General features: G+C 48.8%; 2 protein-coding genes across 14 annotated transcripts; both read left to right on the top strand.

Annotated features, from left to right (window-relative positions):
* The first annotated feature begins 414 nt into the window (after positions 1-414).
* Positions 415-13,855, top strand: XAF1 (XIAP associated factor 1). 12 transcript variants are annotated; one of them, XM_019982409.2, is made up of 9 exons: positions 453-681; positions 922-1,035; positions 3,088-3,223; positions 3,970-4,026; positions 4,387-4,582; positions 6,745-6,830; positions 10,060-10,401; positions 13,477-13,544; positions 13,697-13,855. In XM_019982409.2, exons 2-8 carry the CDS (start codon positions 1,004-1,006, stop codon positions 13,519-13,521), a joined length of 894 nt encoding a protein of 297 aa, XP_019837968.2. In that variant the 5' UTR covers positions 453-681; positions 922-1,003; the 3' UTR covers positions 13,522-13,544; positions 13,697-13,855. The 12 variants fall into 12 exon arrangements, with proteins under 12 accessions (XP_070628969.1, XP_070628970.1, XP_019837964.2 ...); XM_019982405.2 differs by lacking the exon at positions 13,477-13,544 and having other exon boundaries at positions 435-681; XM_070772874.1 differs by lacking the exon at positions 3,970-4,026 and having other exon boundaries at positions 443-681; positions 13,697-13,833.
* A 139-nt stretch (positions 13,856-13,994) lies between these two features.
* Positions 13,995-23,939, top strand: FBXO39 (F-box protein 39). 2 transcript variants are annotated; one of them, XM_019982619.2, is made up of 4 exons: positions 13,995-14,953; positions 19,539-20,606; positions 22,297-22,473; positions 22,808-23,939. In XM_019982619.2, exons 2-4 carry the CDS (start codon positions 19,581-19,583, stop codon positions 22,934-22,936), a joined length of 1,332 nt encoding a protein of 443 aa, XP_019838178.1. In that variant the 5' UTR covers positions 13,995-14,953; positions 19,539-19,580; the 3' UTR covers positions 22,937-23,939. The 2 variants fall into 2 exon arrangements, with proteins under 2 accessions (XP_019838178.1, XP_019838176.1); XM_019982617.2 differs by having other exon boundaries at positions 19,501-20,606.
* The last annotated feature ends 1,882 nt before the right edge of the window (positions 23,940-25,821 follow it).

The raw sequence follows: 25,821 nt of genomic DNA, 5'->3' as shown, positions 1-25,821 counted from the left end.
AGTCTGGGTGCCAGACTCCTTTCAAGTCCATGTACTCAAATGAAAGCAATTTTTCACAGTTTCTGGGAGCACCCGGACTTCCTAAGTTCCCTAGGTCCCCTGTAGAGTCCAGAGTAGGCGGCGGGAGGAGCGGGGTGGAAATGAGGAAACAAGCCCAGAGGCTAAAGTGACTCTTGTTGTCAGTTAGGGCCACTACCAAGATTCGAATTCCCGGCTCCTGACCCTCTGGCCATTCTAGGAGAGACAAGCGCTGGGCCTTTTGGCCCGGGGTTCAAAGCCTGATTCTGCTTCCTGTTGGCTGGCAATGTGTGCAAGTTACATCAGCCCTCAGCGCAGCAGTTTCTGTGTCTGAAGACTTCCCCATTCGCCTGCCCCCTTGTTAGCATTACAGCTTAATTACAGTTACAGTTTAATGTTGTTATTTACAAGTGAGGACAGAGTTGAACAGGGGGAATAGGTGAGTGCCCTAGGTCACCAGGCTGCTACAGGATGTGGCTCCAAAGCCTGCAGTCCCCACCCTGCACCCCCAGTTCCTCCTGCCCCTGACCCGGACCAGAGTAGCATACAGGAAGTCAGGAGCCGTTCTCAAGGAGGAGCGGCCTTCAAGTTCGAGTTCAACATGGCCAACCAGCTCTCTCCTACAGAGGAAGGATCAGTGAGAGGACCAGGAGGGACGAGGAGGTCAGTGTTTTGTGGAAGAGGATGGAGTGACCCGGATGCAGTGAGGCCAGCCTGGGGGAGGGGAGGGGCTGCTGCCCAGGGCGGCCTGGCCTCTGGCTCCCACCCAAGGGGTCGCAGCAACAGCCGGCGGCAGCAGCACAGGCTGACGGAGGAGGCAGGGACCGGGCTTCCTGGATGTCCAGTCACAGGTACTGTGCAGCAGCCCTGGGCTGAGGAATCTGAAAACCCCTCCCTTCCTAGGCTGTGGGCCCTTCACTTTCAGTTTCGTTTCTCTGCCTGCAAGAACTGAAACTTGAAACAGAAAGATTCCGGAGATCAGAACATGGAGGGAGCCTTGCAGGTGTGCAGGAACTGGTAAGAAGTCGCTTTCCCTGGTGGCCGACCTGAGGCTGGCTGGTGAGAGGGGCAGACAGGATAAGTCTGTTTCTAAAGTGAAGAGGAAAGGGTCTGTGTGCCCAGGAAGGCCAGGGTGGGCCCCTGAGATAGGAAGGTGTAAACTCAGGAGATATCAGTGAGAGAGGCTCAGGGTTGGCAGATATCCCTGAACCCCGCCCCACCCCCGCCTCCAGGTACTGAAGACTTTCTGGGACAGTTCTACAGCCAGACAGCCAGGCTAACCATCCCTGCTGGGCTACTCCTATTTTTCAGACCTCGGGTCCTAATTTGTATGCTCTTCATACTAGTCTTTGAAAGAAAGAGGCTCCCGCATATTGTCTGAGACCATGCCCACCCCCACCTTTAGAGGGACCCGTGGAGCAGGGTGAGGGGATACAGCAAAGCTCCCAGACCACACCTCTAAATCATGGGGACCCAGCCCCTTGAGGCACCTTACTCTCGAAGCTCCCTACCTGTGACAGGAACCAGGGGGATCGCTCCCCAAGGTCTTTCTCCAGCCAGACCCTCCTGGCTCTCTGGCGTTTGCACGAGCTCAGGAAAAAAAGCTGAGGTGCCAGGCCAGGCAGAGGGGTAAGAATAGCGGAAGGGAGACTTTCCTGGTGGCCTAGTGATTAAGAGTCCATGCTTCCCCAAGTAGAAAAGTTTTGTATACATATATATAAGTAATATAATATATATTATATATCATTTATATAATTATATTTGTTATATATTTTTAAATAAATATATAATTGTATTTCTATTTATTATATATAATATTAAGTATAATTTATATGTATTAGATATGTATAATATATGTATTACTATAATATAGTATATATAGTATATAGGGTATATATGTATTAGAAAACTTACAAGTTTTTGCCCAACTAAAATATGACATTTTGATTCCACTTGCTTGACTTTGTATAAATAGAATGCTATTTCTAATTTTTAAAAATAGATAAGCAACAAAGGTTTACTGTACAGCACAGGGAACTATAGCCAATATCTTGTAATAACCTATAATGGAAAATAATCTGAAAAATAAGATATATATAGGGTTTCCCTGGTGTCTCAGACAGTAAAGAATCTGCCTGGCAATGCAGAAGACACGGGTTCGATCCCTGAGTTGAGAAGATCCCCTGAGAAGGGAATGGCAACCCACTCCAATATTCTTGCCTGACAGATCCCATGGGCAGAGGAACCTGGGGGGCTACTGTCCATGGGGTCCCAAAGAGTCAGACACAACTGAGCAACTAAACCTCAGTCTTCCACATTGCAGGCAGATTCTGTACCATCTGAGCCACCAGGGAAGCCTGGGTTAGAAGTCAAAGACACAGTCATACGCCTTTGAGACAAAGGATCATAAATCAGAATGACATGCTGACATTTTACAAAAAGTTCACCAAGGATACCTGCCTAGTCCAGGTGAGCACGCACAGAGAGTACTGAGTGAGCAGTGAGTCACTGTGACTGAGCACAGAGCTGAGAAAGAACACTATTCTTTTCATTTATATTCCTGGCATCAGAAGAAAGAAAAAAAGAAACAGTTGAGCAGGCTCTTCCATCTATGAGGGGCTCTGGTTAATGTGTAGTACAGATGCACAATGCACATGAGGGAGGGAGGAGCCCCCAACACACACACAGAGTTTTATCTTTAATTTGTTCTTGTCCTGCCTTAAAATATAAATTTTATTTCATCAGTCACAATCAAGACAATGAAACTATTCATTACCTCCCAAAGGTTTCTCTTGTTCCTTTGTAATCACTCACTCCTGCTCCTTCTTACCCACCGTGCTCACCCTGGGCAACATAAGAGCTTTACAGAGCATCCTTACCATTACGTCATGATTCAGCATTGTTCTGATTTGAGATCAACATGGGGAAGGCGAGTCAGGTGGTCTCATCATCATATTTTCAGTGCTTGAGGCCTTGAAAGATCTTCATCCAGGAGCCTCATGTATAAAATATGGCTCCATGCTTTATACCATGAAATAAACCTGGTTTTCCTCCCTTTTGATCCTGCAGCAAAAGAAGGGTGGCCTCCAACCACCTGGGCCTCCATGAGGCCCACTGCTTGATGTACCTGGTCCTCTGCCCAGAATGCAAGGAACCCGTCCTGCAGCATGAGATGGAAGAACACTGCCAGGGCGGGCACCAGCAGGTGGGGAGGCAGATTGGGGGACGGAGGTGGAGGGGCAGGGTCCTCTCTGCAGCCCATCTCATGGCTGCCTGCCATGGGCAAGTTGCTCAGCCCCCGCGCCTAGCCCCCTACGCAAAGTGGAAAGGGTAGATAATCCTGCCCTCCCTGTACGGCCACTTGGACTTCCCTGGTGGCTCAGACAGTAAAGAATCTGCCTGCAAAGCAGGAGACCTGGGTTCCATCCCTGGGTCGGGAAGATTCAAGGGAATGGCAACTCACTCCAGTATTCTGGCCTGGAAATTCCCATGGACAGAGGAGCCTGGTGTATTACAGTCCATGGGGTCGCAAAGAGTCAGACACGACTGAGCTACTACACTTCTTTCCTGTACTGCATTGAGTAGACCCCGGTTTCCCATTCCCAATCCTTTCCCTACAGGCATATGAGGTTGGCCAAGACTAGGGGTCCCTGTTTTGGGAAAAGTAAAATGTTCGTTTGAGATGTGTCAAGAGGAGAAACAGGAAAGGGGTGCTTGGAAGGCAGTCACGGCCAAGGTTGGTCAAAGGCCAACCTTTCTCTCCAGCTGTTTCTGGAGCTCCTCAAGCTCAGGCATCCATCTCAGCTCAGAGGGTCCCATGAATGCGTCCCTGAGCTCAGAGTTGGTGCTGCAGGCAGATGAGGGTGCCTGATTCCTGCCCCCAGGTGCTCACAGACCCATCCCTGACACACAGAGCCAGGGTGGGACTTGAGCACCTCCCTCCGCATTTAGGTGGGATGCGCCATGTGTCAGCAGAGCGTGCCGAAGCACTTGCTGGAGAGTCACGAGGTGAGGGGCAGGTGTGATTTCTTCTGCCAAGCCCAGGAGGAGGGGAGGGGGCGGGTCATAAAGCTCTCCCCTCCCGCCCCCAGCTCTCTCTTCTCTCCCAAGCAGGCCTGGAACTAGCTTATCCCAGTGACACAGGGCCCCCTGCCCCTGCCCCTCTTGCCAAGGTCCAAGAGAGCTCATGTTCCCTTCACAAGGAGAGGCCCCCCTCCCACAACCTCCTCCCACCCCCACCCCCCAGTCTTTCCCACCTGCTTTCTCTTACTGGCTTCAGTCCCCCTCAGGGAAATAAGCTCCTAGCCCCAAGGCAACTGCAGTCACTGCAGGCCAGTGACTATGCCCGTCCTGCCGGCCTCCCCGCAGGCCCAGGAATGCCAGGAGCGCCCGGTTGAGTGCCAGTTCTGCCAGCTGGCCGTGCGCCTGAACAAGGTGGACCTCCATGAACACCACTGCGGCCAGCAGACGGAGCTCTGCCCAGACTGCGGCCAGCACGTCATGCTCCGCGTGCTGGCCCGGCACAGAGAAGAGTGTCAGCGTGAGCAGCTCCGGCTCCAGAAAGGTGAGCATCGTGAGCTCTCAGCAGGACGGGTGACAAGGGTGCTGACAGATGCATGTGTCTCTAAGTCACCTGGCTAGTCTAGTTCCAGAGTGGCCTTCTTGTGCACCCGCTGTGTCTTGAAATGACTGGTCCAGAGAAAAGCAAATATCATAATGCATAAATATGGAATCTAAAAAATAGTACTAATGAACCTATTTACAGAGAAGGGAGACTCCGGTATAGAGTCAGACTGGTGGACGCAGCAGGGGAAGGAGAGCGTAGGACAAACTGAGAAAGTAGCATCAACATATAGACACTGTGTTCGTGTGTGCTAAGTCGCTTCGGTCGTGTCCGACTCTTTGCGACCCCATGGACTGTAGCCCACCAGGCTCCTCTGTCCATAGGATTCTCCAAGCAAGAATACTGGAGTAGGTTGCCATGCCCTCTGCTCCAGGGGATCTTCCCGACCCAGGGATCGAACCCACGTCTCTTACGTCTCCTGACTTGGCAGGCAGGTTCTTTACCACAAGGACCACCTGGAAAGCCCCATATATACACTAAGGAAAGTCGCTCAGTCGTGCCCGACTCTTTTCGACCCCATGGGCTGTAGCACACCAGGCTCCTCCGTTCATGGAATTTTCCAGGCAAGAGTACTGGAGTGGGTTGTCATTTCCTTCTCCAGGGGATCTTCCTGACCCAGGGATCTAACCTGGGTCTCCCACATTGCAGGCAGACGCTTTTACCATCTGAGCCACCTTAACACCCTCATATATACACGACCAAGTGTAAAATAGATAACTATAAGGAAGCTGCCCAGCCTGGTGCTCTGTGACAACCTAGAGGGTTGGAATGGGGTGTGGAGGGAGGTTCAAGAAGGAGGGGATGAACATATAATTATGGCTGATTTGAGTTGTTGTGCGGCAGAGGCCAACACAATATTGTAAAGCAATTTTCTTCCGATAAAAAGAATTTTTTTTAATTTATAAAAATAAATGACTGATCCAGGGAGCCAAGAAGCCAGGGGTTGGGGACCTGGGAGCTACACAGATGAGTGCAGAGGCAATGGGGCCCTACCAGATGGGAGGCTTCCTTTGAACTCCTCCAGCATGACTCCAGACTGGCAGAGACCTACCTGAATCCTTGTAGAGATGAGAAAGCTATGCAGAGTGAAACAGGGGCTTGCTAGAGGCAGAAACCAGACAGGATCCCCAAGTTCCCTGACACAGAATCAGGAACTTTCCCAAAGGATCCAGATGTAGCCCCTGACCTTTGGGCCTACGTGTTGGCCACCTGGTGCCACAGCATCCTCTCTTTACCCAGTTACCTCTTCAGGAAGTGTGTTTACAGAGAACACGAGCCAAACACATCCTCTCACTGGTTGTTTTAGTAACAACAGTAGCATGGGGACAGAGCCGAAAATCCCCTGGGCGGTAAGTCTCTCTGGGTAAAAGATTTTATCAAAATCGGCAAATGAAAAACTGGGGTGCTTAAGATTCAAGTACATTCCCAGCAGGCCTGGGTTTCAACATAGCCAACAAACAACTCTTCAGCACAACTTTGTCAACACAACACAACTTGAACAAGATAGCACAACTTCAACAAGACTGCACAGCTTCAACAACACAACACAACTTCATCAACACAACTTCAACAAGACAGCACTACTGCAACAAGACAATACAACTTCATCAACACAACTTCGACAACACAACTTCAACAAGACTGCACAGCTTCAACAACAGCACAACTTCAACAAGACAATGCAACTTCATCAACACAACACAACTTCAACAAGACAGCACAACACAGCTTCAACACAATCAACAAAGATGTGTGCAGTTAACTCCTCATCTGATCACAGAGCTCGGAAATGGCTAAACTGAAAGAGCAGTCGGGTTGAACAGGACTGGCATCTGTGGTAACAACTCCTTCCATCTCCTTGGAAACCAGTCCTGCTCCAGGAAAACGTCTTTTCATCAGGGCTGTGTGCTGCCCCAAGGGCACTTTTACAATTTAATGGAAATAATGTGGGTGGTCCATGTGGCCAAGGACCCTGGCAGTGCAGGACACTCATGGCAGCCTCGGGTCAAGGCATCCTCAGGACTGCAGGCCACGTAGCGGGGCAGCCGGGCTGGCCATTGTCAAAGGCAATCATTTGTGCTGTTGCTTCTGTGCTTTTTCAGGGAAGAGCATTCCAGTTCCTGAAAGCAACATCTGCTGTCATTATTGCAACCAAATGATTCCAGGAAATAAGTATTTCCACCATCTGGTGAGTAGAAATTTGTCATTGTCTAATGATGCCAATGGAGAAGGCAATGGCACCCCACCCCAGTACTCTTGCCTGGAAAATCCCATGGACGGAGGATCCTGGTGCGCTGCAGTCCATGGGATCGCTAGGAGTCAGACACGACTGAGCGACTTCACTTTCACTTTTCACTTTCATGCATTGGAGAAGCAAATGGCAACCCACTCCAGTGTTCTTGCCTGGAGAATCCCAGGGACAGGGGAGCCTGTGGGCTGCCATCTACGGGGTTGCACGGAGTCGGACACGACTGACCTGACTTAGCAGCAGCAATGATGCCAATAGCCAGTTCATATTGCAAAAAAATATGATATGAACAGTAGATTCTTTCTGTAATTCATTCATTTTATTTATTTACTTATTGGGCGCACTGGATCTTCATCGTAGCCTTTGTCCCAGGCTTCTAATTGCTGTGACATCTCTTGTTGCCTTACACGGGCTCTAGATGCATGGGCTTCAGTAGCTGTGGCACCCAGGCTTAGTTGCTCCATGGCATGTGGGGTCTTCCTGGACCAGGGATTGAACCTGTGTCCTCTGCATTGGCAGGTGGATTCTTAAGCACTGGACCACCTGGGAAGTCTTGAATGGTAGATTCTGGGTCCAGTTTTACACAGCATGAATATTAAGAGGTTCCCATATTTCGTTTTGCTTTGTTCAAAAAAGGACATCGTGAACTGCTTTAGGCTTATTTAGCACACGTAATTGGATTCCAATTATGCCAGCCCTTCAAGGAGCCTCCCTGACCAATCCAGCTATCACTGATCACCTCTGAGGACCTGAAAATTACAATTTAGGCCTAAATAGGCTCTGCTTTATTATTTTCTATCCCATGTCCCTGGTGGCTCAGATGGCAAAGAATCCACCTGCAATGCGGGAGACCTGGATTTGATCCCTGAGTTGGGAAGATCCCCTGGAGGAGGGCATGGCAACCCACTCCAGTATTTTTGCCTGGAGAATCCCCATGGACAGAGGAGCCTGGTTGTATAGAGTTGCAGAGTCAGACACGAATGAGCAACTAAGCAGAGCACAGCACATCCCGTATGGAAGTCTTCTCTATTAGGCTGTGAGCTTCCTCCAAAAAGTTAATAACTTTCTCCATCTTCCCACAATGAAGCTGATATCAGGGCTGTGTACCAAAAGGAGGACTCTGAAAGGATGTAATGATGTGATGGATTGATTGACTGCTTTTGCCTGGGAAAATTTACAGACTTCTCCCTCCATCACTCTAAGCACCTTGGGAACAGGCCAAGCTGTTCCCCTCTTCTACAGGATGGAGCATTTTCTTTGGGGGAATCTCCCCAAAGGATCTCTCCAAAGAACTCACTTCCTTCTTCCTGGATGGCAAACTGTTTGTCCTTTCTTTACCCTTCAATCCAGAGAACAATGAATATCAGAACTAAAGAAATCCTAGAGATGATCTAGGTCTTTTTGTTTATCAGGGACCATACATATAAAATTTACTATTAGTGACATTTAGAGCATTTTAATATGAATACTTGACTTAAAATCTAAATTACATTCCCTACCCTCCACAAAAACAATATATGGATTTGAAAACATGTTGATTGATTCTCTATTTCCACCTTTTAGGTATTAATGAATGCTGTGGAACTTAGTTTCACCTGGTTTTCTACTATTCCTCTTTAGTCATTATTATTACTGTCACTTTATTCAATTCATGCCTGCTTGGATATACTCATACGTTTACCTTTCTCTTTGCTGATGTTCTTTCTTTTTAAAATATTTTACGGATTTATTTTGGCTGCATTGGGTCTTAGTTGCGGCGTGTGGAATCTTTACTGCAGTGTGAGGGCTTCTCTCTAGTTGTGGGCTTCTCTCCAGAGCGTATGAGCTCAGTAGTTGAAGTGCACTGTGGCATGTGGGATCTTAGCTCCCTGATCAGGGATCAAACTCGAGTCCCCTGCATTGCAAGGCAGATTCTTACACTGTACCACCAGGGAAGTAACGAATCCCAAGCTTTCCTTCTGGGCAAGATTTCTGTCATCCTGAAATACATGTCTAGGTATCTTTAGTTATCTGCACAGTTACTTCCTTTATTCTGCATCCTTGAATGTTAATTGGATTTCAAATTCTACATTAACCTTTATTTTCTTTTAGCATTTTGAAGCATTTTCACCATCTTCCCACCTCTTCGATTGCTGTTGATAAATCTGCTCTCAGTGTAGCTGCTTGTTCTTTGCCAATAACCATTTTCTTTGTTGGATTTCAAGATCCTCTTTGCTTTGGATCTTCTGTGGTTTCACTGCAATGTATCCAAGAGAAGATTTATTTTTATTCATCCTGCTTAGGACAATTGGCTCAGATGTGTTTGTTTGTTTGTTTCCTCTCTCTCTTCTTCAGAATTTATCACCTCATGATCAATTTCTAGTCCAAGGTAGACAAGCTTTGTCATTTTTTCGTGACCCCATGGACTATACAGTCCATGGAATCTTCCAGGCCAGAATACTGGAGTGGGTAGCCATTCCCTTCTCCAGGGGATCTTCCCGACCCAGGGATCGAACTCAGATCTCCCACATTGCAGGCCAATTCTTTACTAGCTGAGACACAAGGGAAGCCCAAGAATATTGGAGTGGGTAGCCTATCCCTTCTCCAGTGGATCTTCCCAACCCAGCAATGGAACATGGGTCTCCTGCATTGCAGGCGGATTCTTCACCAGCTGAGCTACCAGAGAAGCCCCTTAGGGCAATAGGCTCATATGTGTTTGCTTTTTTCCCCTCTCTCTCTCTTCTTCAGAATTTATCACCTCATGCTCAATTTCTAGTCCAAGGTAGACAAGCTTTGTTGTCATTTCCCTTTTCCAGTTAGTCAATTTTTGTCTCTCAGCCACCGTAGTTCAGACTTCAAGTTTCCCAGCTTCGTGCAGGGAAAGGGGACTCTTCCAATTTCACACATCATGTGGATGGGACTTTTCTCTCATCCAAGCTCTTAGTCATGAGACTGACCCCACAATCTCCTCCTAAAGGGTTACCTCATGTGCTTAACAGGTACGTCTTCTTTCCCGGAACATGAGTTTGCTTGCTTCCTTGCAAAGTCAGCTCAGTGAACGTTTGTCATATTATATCCAGCATTTCTAAAGAGTTTGGAGTGGAAAATTTTCAGGTTAGCTCGCCTATTGTATTGTCCACCATTAAAGCTGAGGTCATTTTTAAATTTGATGCTTGACTCACCCTTGCAGGATAGATGCCGTCGAGTCTCAGGTGCTGTGACACCTTCTCCAGTGGGGAAACCAGAAATTCCTCCTTCATCCCCTTTGAGTTGGGCTGCTGAAGACCAGACTTCCAAGACAGAGAAAGATGTCCGTCCAAAGCTGAAAAATAGACACAGAGCTCCCTTTCTTTCTGAAAAGTCAACAAGGCAAGCGCCACGAGGAACAAACAAAACCACGAATCTGTCTTTGAAGTCCAATGGCAAGCTCAGAGCCTCCTCTCCTGTAGAAGATGAGACAGCCTATGACATTCTGAGGAGATGTTCTCAGTGTGATATCCTACTTCCCCTGCCAACCCTAAACCACCACCAGGTACCCAGCCTCTGTTCCTTCCATATCCAGCTATGAGCCATCAGGACAGTGTTTAAAGAAATGCAAGTCCTGCGAGATGTCCTCAGACAACACTATCTCCCCTTTCTCTGTGTGTCCGGATCTACTCTCACTTATCTCCTGTGTATATATGTTCATCACCTCCCATTTCTAACGGCAGAGCCAGTCTCTCATCTCTATCTCCAGTTCCCAGCCTAGTTACTGACCACAGCAAATGCCCCCAAACCTTGGAGCAAACAAATGAATAGAAGGCATCCAGTCTAGCTCTCTTATGGCGTAGATAAGGCAACTGCAGTCCAGAGATCAGAGCCTTGGTCAAGATCCTAAGTCAGTTGGTATCTTGCCTCCAGCAGATTAAGGTTTACCTCCAGTAGCTCAGGATTTGCAGCCTCAATAACCTGATTTTTCACATCCTAGATTACTTTCCAATAAAGAAGAATTAGCATTAGAGGTAGTTAACCATTATGCACCAGTTACAATGCAAAGCGGGGCTTCCCCAGTGGTTCAGCTGGTAAAGAACCTGCCTGCCAATGCAGGAGATGCAAGAGCCATGGGTTTGATCCCTCAGTCGGGAAGATCCCCTGGAGAAGGAAATGGTCACCTGCTCCAGTATTCTTGCCTGGAAAATTCCATGGACCGGGGAGCCTGAGGGGCTACAGTCCATGGGGTGGCAAAGCTCTTTACAAATGGTTAATCATTATAAACATCAGGAAGGTATTTTACCCCTATCTTATAGATAAGGAAACTAAACAGAAAGGTCGAATGGCTTCCCCAGGATTTCACAATTAGAGAGTGGCAGAATCCAGCCAGGTATACATGTGGATATAGTTCCAGAGCTTATGCTCTCAAGCCCTATAAAGGATGTCTCACTTTAAAATACTTTCATTATTTGATGTTTTTCAAAATACAAAAGTTATTGTTGTTGTTCAGTAGCTAAATCGTGTCCAGCTCGTTGCAACCCCTTGAAAGGCAGCACACCAGGCTCCCCTGTCCTTCACTATCTCCCGGAGTTTGCCAGTACTAAATACTAGATTTGGTTGTGACCATTTGCCATGATACCATACAAACAAACATAAAGATACAGCTAATCCCCCCACACCCCTCCCACCTCCCAAGTGCCATGCCATGAAGTGCCAGTGTCAGCCTCCAGGTGGGCGTCCTTCCAAAACGTCACCTCTGTTCACAAAAACCTGACAAGCCTCCATGGGGATTGAACTGGTTTTCTTCCCCCATATATCGTCTTCCTAGACTCATGACTCCACCACTTGCCTTTTTTCCTGAATATATGACGCACACCCCTTACAAAGTAGTAGACCTAAATCTTGTTCTAACTTCTTTAAGCATCTCTGTACGCACACAAGCACACAATTTTACCAAGCTGAGTGAATTTCATACTTGCTGAGGGTGTTATTAGTGCCATATTCCCTTGCCTCCTACAACTGAAATTTCCTTTCATACTTCTCTCCATCCTTAATGATGGGCTTGCTGAATTTAGCAAAGAAAAATTCATTACTTGGGACAAAAATAACTACAAAATAATTTCATGGGACATACTCATACTAAGAAAAATCCTTTGTCTCTCTGAAATTAAAATCTAACTGGACAGCCTGTATTTTATCTGGCAACTCTAATATATAACCGCACACACACACACACACATTTGGAGTCCAATTGTACACACTACTTGTATAGGATTCATCAATAACCAATAATAAGAAGGGCATCCCTCCAAGTCAAATGATGTTGCCCCTTCCTTTTCTTTTTTAATGTTGTAAGAGTCCATGAGGACTCCCTAGTGGCTCAGATGGTAGAGTCTGCCTGCAATGTGGGAGAGCCGGTTTCAATCCCTGGGTTGGGAAGATCCCCTGGAGAATGGAATGGCAACCCACTCCAGTATTCTTGCCTGGAAAATCCCATGGACAGAGGAGCCTGGCGGGCTACCGTCCATGGGGCTGCAAAGGGTTGGACACGACTGAGCAACTATCACTCACACACACAAGAGTCCATGGGGTGCTGTGTTGTGCTTAGTTGCTCCGTTGTGTCCGACTCTGCAACCCCATGGGTCGTAGCCCGCCAGGTTCCTCTGTCCACGGAGATTCTCCAGGCAAAATACTGGAATGGGTTGCCATTCTCTTCTCCAGGGGATCTTCCGAATCTAGGAACTGAACCCAGGTCTCCCGCATTAGAGGCGGATTCTTTACCATCTGAGCCCCCAGGGAAGCCATAGCGTGGGTATCTTCTAATCTGTTCGTCCACCCTCCTGATGATGACAGTCCTCTATTAAACATTGTCCCAAACCTCCCATAGACCCCTCCTAGTTCACTGGCCTCCCTTTTCTTCTCTTTTTTAAATTTTTATTGGAGTACAGTTGCCTTACAATATTGTGTTAATTTCTGCTGTACAGCAAAGTGAATCAATTATGCAGATACATATGTTTACTTTTTTTGAGGTTCTTTTCCTATATAGGTCATTACAGACTATTGAGTAGAGTTCTCTGTGCTATACAGTAAGTTATCATTAGTCATCTCTTTTATACATTGTTGTTGTTTTTTAGTCACTAAAAAAATGTGGAAGTGTTAGTCACTCATTTGTGTCCAACTCAGAGACCCCATGGACTGTAGCCCACCAGGCTCCTCTGTCCATGGGATTCTCCAGGCAAAAATACTGGAGTGGGTTGCTATCTCCTTCTCCAGGGGATCTTTCCAATCAGGATCGAACCTGTGTCTCGTGCATTGCAGGCAGATTCTTTACCACTGAACCACCTGAGAAGCCCCCTTTTATCCATAGTAGTGTATATATGTCATTCCCAGTCTCTTAATTTATCCTACCCTCCTCTCCCCCCAACCCAACCCCACTTGGTATCCATAAATTTGTTCTCTACATCGGGGTCTCTATTTTTGCTTTGCAAATACGTTCATCTCTATCTATGACTTTTCTGTCATCTACAGCTCAAGGTCCCTGCTCCAGAAACTGGGGATAGGTTTAACCAGCGATATCCCAGGAACTAACACTTTCCACTTTATACACCTTCAACTTTTTAAATATCCATTTCTTTAGGAGAAATGCCGGCGGTTAGCTTCATCAAAAGGAAAACAAGTGTGAAGTTCCAGCTAGCTTTGGGAAAGGTACAACAGATTTTGAAGATTTTGTTTTTACACTGGTTTTTCTGCTTGCTTTCTGTGCTAGTCTGTATTTGAGGAAAGACGTTTTACTCACTGGGTGTCTTTCTTGTCGAAGAAAAGGTTTGGATTTTAACTATTTTCCTCCTTTTGAACAGAGATGTTGGTTTGCCCAAGAGCTACAGCTAAACCAGGAGGAAAAGAGAACGCCAACTCTTCTGCCTGAGAATTCTGATCAAGCATCTAGGCCCAACCCAGCCTGGACACCTTGGGAAATCCAGCTTTATCTCTGAAGAATAAAAAAGATCTTCCTGAAAGCCTGTCCTCCACCTTTCTTTAGATTTTTGACTGGTTTTCTAGGGCTGGGGGTGGGTGGAGTTGGGGAGCAGCAGCTAGGACGGCATGGGAAGGGGAGTGGCAGAAAATGAGAGAGCGAGGAAGAGAAAAATGAGGTTGGGTGGTGGGGGCAGCCAGGTAATGCACGAAGAGGTGCCAGTGGAGGCCGCTGGCAGGGGGAGCAGCTGGGAGACACCCAGAGAAGCAGCCCCCTCCCTGCGAGTAGCACAGCCCTAACTGTCTGCCTGGCCTGTGGGGAGACCCGTTAGGGTACCAGCTCCCACTAGGGAGGACAGAGCCCAGGACAGTGGGTGTTTGGGTGTGCCCCCACCCACCCAAAACTGCAGAAGTGTGACCTTTCTCAAGCTTTGTTAGGTTGGCTGAGTCAGGTTTGCTTAAGGCCTTCTTTGGGTCCTGGTGGCTCAGACAGTAACGAATCCGCCTGCAGGGCAGGAGACTGAGGTTCCATCCTTGGGTTGGGAAGATGCCCTGGAGGAGGCCATGGCAACCCACTCCAGTATTCTTGCCTCGAGAATCCCATGGACAGAGGAGCCTGGCGGGCTACAGTCCACAGTCACAAAGACTCAGAAGCGACTGAGCGACTAACACTAGGGCTGGGTTGGCAGTGGCTTTGGCTTCCCAGAGAGCGTCCCCGACAATGGACAGGAACTGGGGCTGGATCCGGACAGGAAAGGTGGCGAACGATCGGGCCTGCACAACCCAAGTCCTGGGCAGAACCTCTTTCCCGTGTGCAGAGGGGCCGGGCAGGGGGCAGGGCCTGTTGGGTCCAGCCTCCTGCCTCCCGCCCCTGACCGGGGCGCCTCCCCGGCCATCTGCGGGGTGGGGGCACCTAGTCTGGCCCCTCGACCTGCGCGATCACCCCGGGTTTGGGCCCCGCGGCCGTGGGGATGAGCAGACCCCCGCAGGGGGCGGCGCGTCACAGAGGCGGCGGGCCGCTGGGCCTCTAGCCTCGGCCGGGCCGCGGGCGGCGGAGTTGGCGTCGGAGCGGAGGCGGCGCGGGCGGAGCAGGCCTGGCGCTTGCGGTCCCTGCAGCCGGAGAAGCGGGGCCCCGCGAACGGGTAACGCGCGCGGCGGGGTGGGCGCCCCTCCTCACCCACCGCCCCGGGGAGGCTCCTGGGCCCTCTCCGCACCCGGGTGATGGAACACCCAGGTGTCCTCCCAGGCTTGGCAGCTGTGTGACGTTGTGAACCCGGCCTACATTCCCGCGTCTGGGTTCGAATCCTGGTCCCCACTTACCCATCTCATTTTCCTAACCTTCCAACGCCTGTTTCCCCATTTGTAAATACCTTCCTTATAGGGATGCTATTTAGAAGCACGTTGGCACCAACTTTCTGATGGCAGCAAACACTTGTGTAACATTTACTATATGCCAGGCACTGTTCTAGTGTTTTCCATCTGTCAGTCCATTTAATCCCCCCAACACTAGAAGAAAGGAACAGTTACCGTATCAACAGATGTGGAGGGGCTTCCCAGGTGGTGCTAGTACTAAAGAATCCACCTGCCCATACAGGAGACACAAGAGACGCAGGTTCCATCCCTGGGTGGGGAAGATCGCCTGGAGTAGGAAATGGCAACCCACTCCAGTATTCTTGCCTGGGATATCCCATGGACAGAGAAGCCTGATGGGCTACGGTCCATGGTGCCACAGAGAGTCTGGACTCAACAGAGAACACACACACAAAGTTACATAGTGCAGATGACAGAACCAGAATCTAACCCACTAATCTACACTGCCTCTTGAGGGGTAGCATAGGTTCCGGGTAATTACATGACTTTTGGAAGGCTTGCAACACCATTCCCAACCCTCCAAAGTTCTTCCAGCCCCACCCTATGGTTTAAAGTGTCTGATAACTATTCTGACCCTGTTCCCTTTCACTTTTCACTTTCATGCATTGGAGAGGGAAATGGCAACCCACTCCAGTGTTCTTGCCTGGGGAATCCCAGGGACGGGGAAGCCTGGTGGGCTGCCGTCTATGGGGTCGCACAGAGTCGGACACGACTGAAGCGACTTAGCAGCAGCAGCAGCAGCTTTTTTCCTTTCTTTTCTTTCCTTGGTAGCACTGTGAGGTTTCTGGGATCTTAGTTCCCTGTTCAGGGATGGAAACTGCACCCCCTGCAGTGGAAACCAGGAGTCAACCACTGGACCACCATGGAATTCCCTGGTTTTAGCTTTTCCTGAGAAGGCAATGGCAACCCACTCCAGTACTTTCATGTATTGGAGAAGGAAATGGCAACCCACTCCACTGTTCTTGCCTGGAGAATCCCAGGGACGGGGAGCCTGGTGGGCTGCAGTCTATGGGGTCGCACAGAGTCGGACACGACTGAAGTGACTTAGCAGCAGTAGCAGCAGCAGCTTTTCTTGTGCACCTCTTAGGGCTTCCCTGGTAGCTCAGCTGATAAAGACTCACCTCCAATACAAGAGACCCCAGTTCAATTCCTGGGTTGGGAAGATCCGCTGGAGAAGGGATAGGCTACCCACTCCAGTATCCTTGGACTTCCCCGATGGCTCAGATGGTAAAGAATCTGCCTGAGATGCAGGAAACCTAGGTTCAATCCCTGGGTTATAGGTTCCTTGCTCTATGCTAAGTGCTGTGGGGTCCCCTAGCCCTGGACAGTTTATATGTGAAGAAAGACACACTCTTTTTTCTTCATTAGTTAAAATACTTCCTCAAAAGAAGAATGAGGCTGTTCCTCGTCCCAAAGAGTGTGTGGGTTTCATAGAAGAGAAAGGCTTCGACACTGAAAGGGGAAAGAGAAGAGGGCAGGCTGAACCCACCAGAGCCTTGTATCCTGGGTGGGGATAGGCTGCTACCAGTTTCCATGCAGAGGCCTATCTGGGTGGGAGATGGGAGGGCCAGCTGGAGGAAGGGACCAAATTGTTCAGTAGGTGATGATGGGGTAGTGAGGATAAAGGCATGGAGGAAACCTACAGGATCTCATTTGAGGATGCTCATCACCACTGTGGTGCTGGGGAGAGCTGGAAGAGCCCCGGGGGCCCCTCCTGGGGAGAATGAATAGGAGACTGTCCACCAGAGGGTCTACTCAGACGACAGATGCAGTGTGAGACGTACACAGGGCAACGTGAGCGGTGCTTACAGACGTGGAACACACACTTGGCAAGCACATGCACAAACAAAATGAAGCACATCAAGCACACCGGAATAGTTGCCTCTGTGGGGAACGGCGAAGTGGGACATCGAGTTAAAGGGAATACATGGGCTCCCTCGTGGTGCAGACAGTAAAGAATATGCCTGCAATGCAGGAGACCCAGGTTCAATCCCTAGGTGAAGAAGATCCCCTAGAGAGGGAATGGCTCCACTATTCTTGCCTGGAAAATCCCATGGACAGAGGAGCTTGGTGGGCTATAGTCCATGGGGGTCACACAGAGTCATAAAATCAAAGAGAGTTCTTGCACAGACAAATGTCTGTCCTGAACGGAAAATTATGATTAACTTGTCCCTCTGCATCCAAGGCCTGAAAAGTAGAGGCAGGAAAAAAGTACAAGAGAAAGTAAGAAAGCCCAGGTCTAGCCTGGGTCCTATTACTAACCGACTGTGTGACCACAGGCAAGCCCCTTCACCTCTCTGTGTCTAGTTTCCATCTGTTAAAAAAAAAATTCAATTCTCAGGTCTCTTCCATCTCTGAGCCACAATGAATAAAAAAGTCAATTAAAGTTTTGTGGAGCCATAGGGCTTAAACCTTGAGAAGGCAATGGCAACCCACTCCAGTACTCTTGCCTGGAAAATCCCATGGACGGAGGAGCCTGGTGGGCTACAGTCCACGGGGTCACTAAGAGTCGGACACAACTGAGCGACTTCACTTTCACTTTTCACTTTCATGCATTGGAGAAGGAAATGGCAACCCACTCCAGTGTTATTGCCTGGAGAATCCTAGGGATGGCAGAGCCTGCTGGGCTGCCATCTATGGGGTCGCACAGAGTCGGACACAACTGAAGCGACTTAGCAGCAGCAGCAGCAGGACTTAAACCTTAAAAATGGAGGGCTGGGGAGAGGTAGAGAAAAGGAGGGTAGTTTTCAAGCATGGGAAACTTTGAAAGCAAAGCCATGAAGATTACAGCAGATGACTATGAAAAGTCTGACTGAGGGCTCAGTGTATCTGGTAGGGCCTTACCCCAGTTCTTCCCTGGGACTCCCTAGCTTGACTGGGGTACCACCTGCAATTCAATCAAGTCAGAGACTTTCCAGTCCTTCCATTTCTCTGTTCACCAATTGCCAAATTATGTCCACTAAAAAACTCACAATTCACCCCGATTCCCACTATCATGCTGCCCTAGTCCCAGGCTTCAAGCCTGGACTCTGCTCTAGACCATCCTTCCTCCACTCCCCCAGAGTATTCTTTCTTTACCTCAAGACTGTCCACAGCACTTCTGGGCATGTGATCCTTAGACCTGCCCTGATGTCAGCGAGGTTCTCCACCTTTGTTCTGCAGCTGTGCCTTTTGAATAGAGACACGTGTGTACACGGCTAGTTGCTTCAGTCGTGTCTGACTCTTTGCAACCCCATGGACTGTAGCCCACCAGGCTCCTCTGTCCATGGGATTCTCCAGGCAAAGATACTGGAGTGGGCTGCCATGCCCTCCTCCAGGGGATCTTCCTGACCCAGGGATCGAACCCATGTCTCTTCTGTCTCCTGCATTGGCAGGCGAGTTCTTTACCACTGGCATCACCTGGGAAGCCCCAAATAGAGACACAGCCATCGGCAGTGTCGCTCAACACAGTGATTCATCCAGAGAAGATGTCAGAATTCCTCTAGGACACAGCCTTTATCACATCATTCAGAGCATCTTGAATGATGCCCTTGAGCCAGAACTTCCCACTGCCCCAAATCCAGGTTCATCACTCCTTGCCTGTCACAAATTAACAAGCTTCAAATTAAGCTTCAAACAACTATTAATTCCCTGAATATGAACACATCACATATGCTCACATCCTGTGACTTCACCCGTCTTGTTCCCTCTTCCTGGAGTATACCAGATCCTCCACCACCAACCTATCTTCTTTGCACACACATATCCACCCTGCAAACCTCAGCTCAGATGCCACCTCCTCCAAGCAGCCCTCTCTACTACTTCTTACCCAGAAAGAATTAATCATGCTTTGTTTGTGCTACCCTGCACCATGCATGGGCTTCCCAGATGGCTCAGTGGGTGAAGAATCCTTCTGCCAATGCAGGAGATGCAAGAGGCGCAGATTCGATTCCTGGGTCAGGAAGATCCCCTGGAGGAGGAAGTGGCAACCCACCCCAGTATTCTTGCCTGGAGAATCCCATGGACAGAGGAGCCTGGTGGGCTACAGTCCATGGGGTCGCAAAGAGTCGGACAAGACTAAGCGACTGAGCAGAGGCAGAGGCACCACGAATATACCTGAGCCTTTTCTCGCCTCCCACAGTGTTGTAACAGTCCTGGTCTGTGTCCCTGCTAGACCCCTGCTGGGCTGTGAATCCTGTGGGTGTACACTGTATGGTGTATTTATCTTTGTCCCCCATGCCCCAGCCCAGTACTGACACATGGGGCCGCAGAGCAAGTTCATTGCATTAGGTTTAATATGTGTTTGGCAGGTAATGGTCTTCCTTTTTACTCCCCACAGAAAACAAGTGATTGCTTTTCTTTCCTCATTTTTGGAAGCCCTGCCCACCACGCAGCTGCAGTGGACATCCTGGTTCCCCGATGGACGAAGAAGACCAACTGATCCAGCCTCAAGACCAGAGCTGCTGGGCCACCCTGCCCGATGTGTGCCTGCGTCGTGTCTTCTGGTGGCTGGGAGACAGGGACAGGTCCAGAGCGGCCCTTGTCTGCAGGAAGTGGAACCAGATGATGTATTCAGCTGACCTCTGGCGATACAGGACCATCACGTTCAGTGGGAGACCTTCCAGGGTACATGCGTCCGAATTCGAGTCAGCCCTTTGGTATGTTAAGAAATTTGGTCGTTACCTGGAGCACCTGGAGATCAAATTCCTGAATCCTTACAACGCTGTCCTGACCAAGAAGTTCCAGGTCACCATGCGAGGCCTCCTCTCATGTCTGGGCAAGAGTAACAACCGTCTGAAATCTCTCTCCATCCAGCATCTCGAGTTGGACCGCCTGGTCTGGAGGAACAGCATCAGGAGCTCATTCATGAAAAGCTTGAGCTTCTTCTTGAAGAAGATGGGCAAACACCTGAACTATCTCAGCCTGAAGGGGGCCAGGCTCACCACGGAACAAGGCTGCCACATCCTCAACGCCCTGAGCTACTTACGGAACGAGAGCACGGTGACGGAGCTCAACATCGAGGACTGTTTCAGCCACCACCTTGCCGTCTACAGCAGTCCCCAGTTCAACAAGACCATGGCCACGTTCCGCAACCTGGTGTCCCTGACTCTCAACTACAACTGCATCTCTGACGAGCTGCTGGAGAACCTGTGCGACAACAACACCGGCACCCTCCGGACCATGAACATCAAGTGCCACATTCATGACCCCCACGGGCAGGTCATCTGGGGTATGTCTTGGGCCAAGCTGGCCAGGCACGCCACCAGCCTGAAGGTCAACTTCTTCTTTGAGCGGGTCATGAAGTACGAGCGCTTGGCCCGGATCCTGTTGCAGGAGATCCCCATCAGGAGCATCAGTCTGAGAAGCTGCTATTTCAGCGACCCTGACTGGTCCATGAGACCCACCCTGACGGATCTCCTGCCCACCTTTCGGCACACTCTGCAGGTAGGTACGACCCTAGGGCCGGGAGGCCTGGGAGGAGTGGCTGCCCCCTGGTTCCTCCTGCCTGCTCTCAAAAGGTGAAAGTGTTAGACGCTCAGCCATGCCCAACTCTTTTGCGACCCCATGGACTGTAGCCTCCCAGGCTCCTCTGTCCATGGGATTCTCCAGGCAAGAATACTAGAGTGGGTTGCCATTTCCTTCTCCCGGGGATCTTCCTGACTCAGGGATCGAACCCGGGTCTCCTTTGTTGCAAGCAGCTTCTTTACCATCTGAGCCACCAGGGAAGCCTTAAGTTGAGATTCTGAGAAAGGTCACCAAACTACGCCTCTCCTGGTCCCTAAGACCACAGCAGAGGACAAAAGCTACTGCTCGCTTCTTGTACATGAAACCCACTCTTGGGTGACTGTCCACCAAGGAAAGCGCCTATATCCCTGGCTCAGAACTCTGAGGCCTGAGCATGCAGGTGCCTCCACCGGTGACCAGCAGATGGGCAGCCCCTTCCACTCACCCACCTGACACAGCAGTACACGGGACACAGAGCAGCTCCAAACCAGACAAAAAACCAGACTTGACCCAAGTTACCGAAGAGCTCAGAGGTGTGGGCTACTCTAATCTGGCAGCTCCCCATCTACAAAATCAGCATCATTTTGTCCCCTACTGAGGACCTCACAGTCTTCTCAAGTGGCTCAGCGGTAAAGAATCCATGACTGCCAATGGAGGAGATGCAGTTTCGATTCCTGGGTTGGGAAGATCCCCTGCAGAAGGGCATGACAACCCACTCTGGTATTCTTGTCTGGAGAATCCCATGCACAGAGGAGCCTGCCGGGCTACAGTCCAGGGGATCACAAAGAGTCAGACACAACTGAGTGACTGAGTAACAAGGACCACACACGAGTCTGTGAGCATGGATATACAAGGGTATATATACCACTACTGGGACTTTCCTGGCGGTCCTGTGGCTAAGCCTCCACACTCCCAATGCAGGGGACCCAGCTTCAATCCATGGTCAGGAAACTAGATCCCATATGACGCAACTAAGGGTTTGCATGCCACAAGTAAGACCCAGTGCAGTCAAGTAAAGTAATTAATTTATACCACTTAATAAATGTATAATTATATCACAAATAAATGATAACTTAATAAGTTCATTAATAAACTTATAAATTAAGAAACACCAACACTTACAGTGAGGGATGACAAAGTGTGAAGAGGTCATTTACGCTCACACAGCCCTGAAGTGGGCAGGCAGACATCATACTACCTTTTGGTATTGCCCATAGTCACCTGGCCAGTCCACTGCAGGGCCAGGAACACCACCTTGGTCTCCAGACTCTAGGTACATAGCCTCAAAACTCTAAGTTTTGGAAACTTGGATGAGATCACTTGCATTTCCCAAATCCCTTCCTCTGACAACTGCGTGTCCAGTGTCCCTTATCTAAGGCACTGGAGGGGACTTGCCCAGTGGGCCAGTGGTTGAGACTCCGCTTCCACTGCAGGAAGCATGGGTTCCAGCCCTGGTCCTGATCAGGGAAACTAGGCTCCTGTGTGCCACGTGGCATGTCCAATAAATAAATAAAACACTTAAACCGCCAGGGCCACCAGGCCAGTGCTGGATCATGAAAGTGCTATGAAATGACCCAGCCAAGTCCCAGCATCTCTGTTCACATCGTCTGCCCCATTGGTGCTTTTCCAGAAACTAACTTTTGAATTCAACAACAACCATGAGTCTCTGGATGAAGAGCTGCACCTCCTCATCTTATCCTGCAGGAAGTTGTTTTATTTCAAAATCTGGGCTTTCCTGGATGTTAAGTTTGTGGAGCGGATCCTAAAGAGCCGGGAGGAAGGGCAATGTGCCCTGCGCACACTCAAGGTAAGAGCACCCTGGGGGGGTTCCACTGAGGGCAGGGGCACAGGGGCTTCTCGGAGGCAGGTGTCCACTCCTGGGATGAAGGTCAGGGATGAGGCAGGGCATGGGGGTTGGATATCTCACAAGTCTGTCCCTTCTGTGAAATTGCTAATTTCCAAGGGAATCTGGAGTTTAGGATTAATAATTAGTAGTAATCATCCTCAGCATTAATAGTTGGGTTTAGGCTTTTCCTGATTCTGCCGACAATTGTACGGGTACCTCATTTGGATTGTCTTCGGGGCCTGGGTGATGTAGTCACAGGGTGCGTGTGTGCAGATGTGTTTCTCTGTTGGCACAGGTGAGAATTTATACAAACAGATATGAGACGAATGAAGAGGACAGGACACTGCGGGAAATTTACAGGAAGTACAGAAAGCTGATCGATTCAGAGCTTAACTATTTTGTCATCGCTTACCCCATGATGTAACAACCAGCGCTCTCCAGAGAAAGAAAACCACGAGCACTTTGAACCTGACAATCCCGTCCTCATAGAATGACACTTGGGGCATCCCCTACTCCACCCCTTTTCTTCCTCTCTCTCCTTTTTTGCTGGTTTCACACCAACGTGGCACCCCAGCAATGCCTAGGATGTCATGCGAAGACCCCAGGTGACTTTAAAGTGCTATCTTTGCCAACTATCCAGGGGTGATTTCTCTTTTTTGTGGTTTGGTTTTGCTTTTTGAGTCTCAGTCAGCCATGGAGCTGAAGGCCCAAAGCCTCTCAGAGCAGGTTCTTACTCAGGGACCCTGATTCTTGCTAACCTTGCTCCCGAAAAGGTGCCAGGGAGCAAATGGAGCCACGATTTCCATTGACTATCAGTGTCAGCTCAGAAAGACTTTTTTTTTTTTAAACAAGATTTGTTTATTTATTTTTAATCTTTGGTAACACCCTGCAGCATATGAGATCTTATTTCTCTGACCAGGCATCGAACCCATATTCCTTGCATTAGAAGGCGGAGTCTTAACCACTGGACCGCCAGGGAGGTCCGCCAGAAACTCTTTCTATCTTGGCTGACCTTCATGTCAGAGCCTCGTGCCACTGAAGGTGGCCAAGTCTGCTCTCAGATGAATGAAATCCACCAGCAGGTCCTCCAGCGAAGCAGGGGGATTCCCACGTGTAGACAGAGCCGCTCAGAGCCAGAACTCCTTCCCACAGGAGCTCAGCTCCTAATCTGTTGGTGTTATGGACTCAGATCTCCCACATCTGCTTTTCTGGTTCTCCTTTATTTTCCCCATCCAGGCAACATGGTGCTCAGCCTGCTACAAAAGCTGGGTTCTCATGTGGGGCTGAACCAGAAGTGACCATGACCTTCGTAGTCACAAAGCATCTGTAATGTCCTGGAGAAATGTCCCTGATACAATGCTAAGTGAAAAAGGCATGACACAAAACTGTGTTTTGTGTGATATCAATCACAATAAAATACAAGTACAGGTTTTTTTTTTTTTTAAACATAGGAGAGATATACCAAAAATGTTAATAGTGATCTCTGAGTGGTGGGATTATGGGTGATTTTTATTTTCCTTTTTATGCTGTCCCCTATTTCTCAGATTTTCTACAAAGACCATGTGCTATTTTTATAGTCACAGGGAAACATGATGTGTTTTAAACGGGGAGTATGGATAAACTCCTGAGCCCATGCTGTTGACATGGATTGCTTCTGATCTTTTGAGGTTTTGTGCATATAGTTCTACCCAGGGTTTTTTCCCCAATCAGTTCAGTTCAGTCGCTCAGTCATGTCCCACTCTTTGCGACCCCATGAACTGCAACACGCCAGGCCTCCCTGTCCATCACCAACTCCTGGAGTCCACCCAAACCCATGTCCATTGAGTCCGTGATGCCATCTAACCATCTCATTCTCTGTCGTCCCCTTCTCCTCCTGCCCTCAATCTTTCCCAGCATCAGGGTCTTTTCAAATGAGTCAGCTCTTCGCATCAGGTGGCCAAAGTATTGAAGTTTCAGCTTCAACATCAGTCCTTCCAATGAACACCCAGGACTGATCTCCTTTAGAATTGACTGGTTGGATCTCCTTGCAGTCCAAGGGACTCTCAAGAGTCTTCTCCAACACCACAGTTCAAAAGCATCAATTCTTCAGCGCTCAGCTTTCTTTATAGTCCACCTCTCACATCCCTACATGACCCCTGAAAAACCATAGCCTTGACTAGATGGACCTTTGTTGGCAAAGTAATGTCTCTGCTTTTTAATATGCTGTCTGGGTTGGTCATAACTTTCCTTCCAAGAAATAATTGTCTTTTAATTTCATTGCTGTAATCACCATCTGCAGTGATTCTGGAGCCCAGAAAAATAAAGTCAGCCACTGTTTCCCCATCTATTTCCCATGAAGTGATGGGACCGGATGCCATGATCTTAGTTTTCTGAATGTTGAGCTTTCAGCCAACTTTTTCACTCTCCTATTTCACTTTCATCAAGAGGCTCTTTAGTTCTTCTTCACTTTCTGCCATAAATTAATAAAATCTCAGGATACTTTTGACAAGTGTCTCACTTTAGATTTTATCTCATCTTTTGTATGTTGTATCCATATTTATGCTTAGCTTTTCAGGTCTTTATTAAAACTCATTCTTATCTAGTGCTTTTCAATTTTCACAGCATTTCCACAATCACTGTCTGATCTGAATGTCCCTGCAATGCTCTTGGGTGCCTGTGGTTCCTGTTTCATGAACATTCAGAAAAAATCAGCACTGGCAAGGGGTGCAGGGTCCCTATCTGGTTACCAACTCAGGTTCAACTGTGTGTTTCTCAAGAAATCAATATTGAGAGACACGTGTTGGGTAAAAGGAAAGATAGCTTTCTTGAGGAAGCCAGCAATCCTGGGAAGAAGGTAGACTCATGTCCCGAAGAACCAACTCACCATTGGTGATCAGGGGGCAAGATCTTTTAAAGAGGAGTTTTAGGGGTGCACAGGCCAGTGAGGGGCCACATGCAGAACAGCACAATCAACTCAGATAATCATCTTGAGATTCCTCTTGCTGTGTTTTGATCAGCCTCATTATTTTTAAAAGAAAACTATGTTTGCCTGCATCGGGTCTTGGTTGCAGCATGTGGGATCGTTTGTTATGGCACGCAGACTTCTCTCTAGTTGTGGTACACGAGCTCTGTAGTCTGCAGCTAACGGGCTCTCGAGCTGAGGCACTGGTTCAGTGGTTGTGGCGCACAGGCTTAGTTGCTCCATGGCCTGTGTGATCTTAGTTCCCCAACCAGAGATCAAACCCACATCCCCTCCACTGGAAGGTGGATTCTTTACCACTGCACCACCTGGATATTTTTTTTTAAGTAAATAGCATTGTCAACTAATTA

The sequence above is a fragment of the Bos indicus genome, chromosome 19, assembly GCF_029378745.1.
Source record: "Bos indicus isolate NIAB-ARS_2022 breed Sahiwal x Tharparkar chromosome 19, NIAB-ARS_B.indTharparkar_mat_pri_1.0, whole genome shotgun sequence".
NCBI classification, from domain to species: domain Eukaryota; kingdom Metazoa; phylum Chordata; class Mammalia; order Artiodactyla; family Bovidae; genus Bos; species Bos indicus.
Note: the sequence above shows the minus strand (reverse complement) of the source record. Positions and strands in the feature narration are given on the sequence as shown.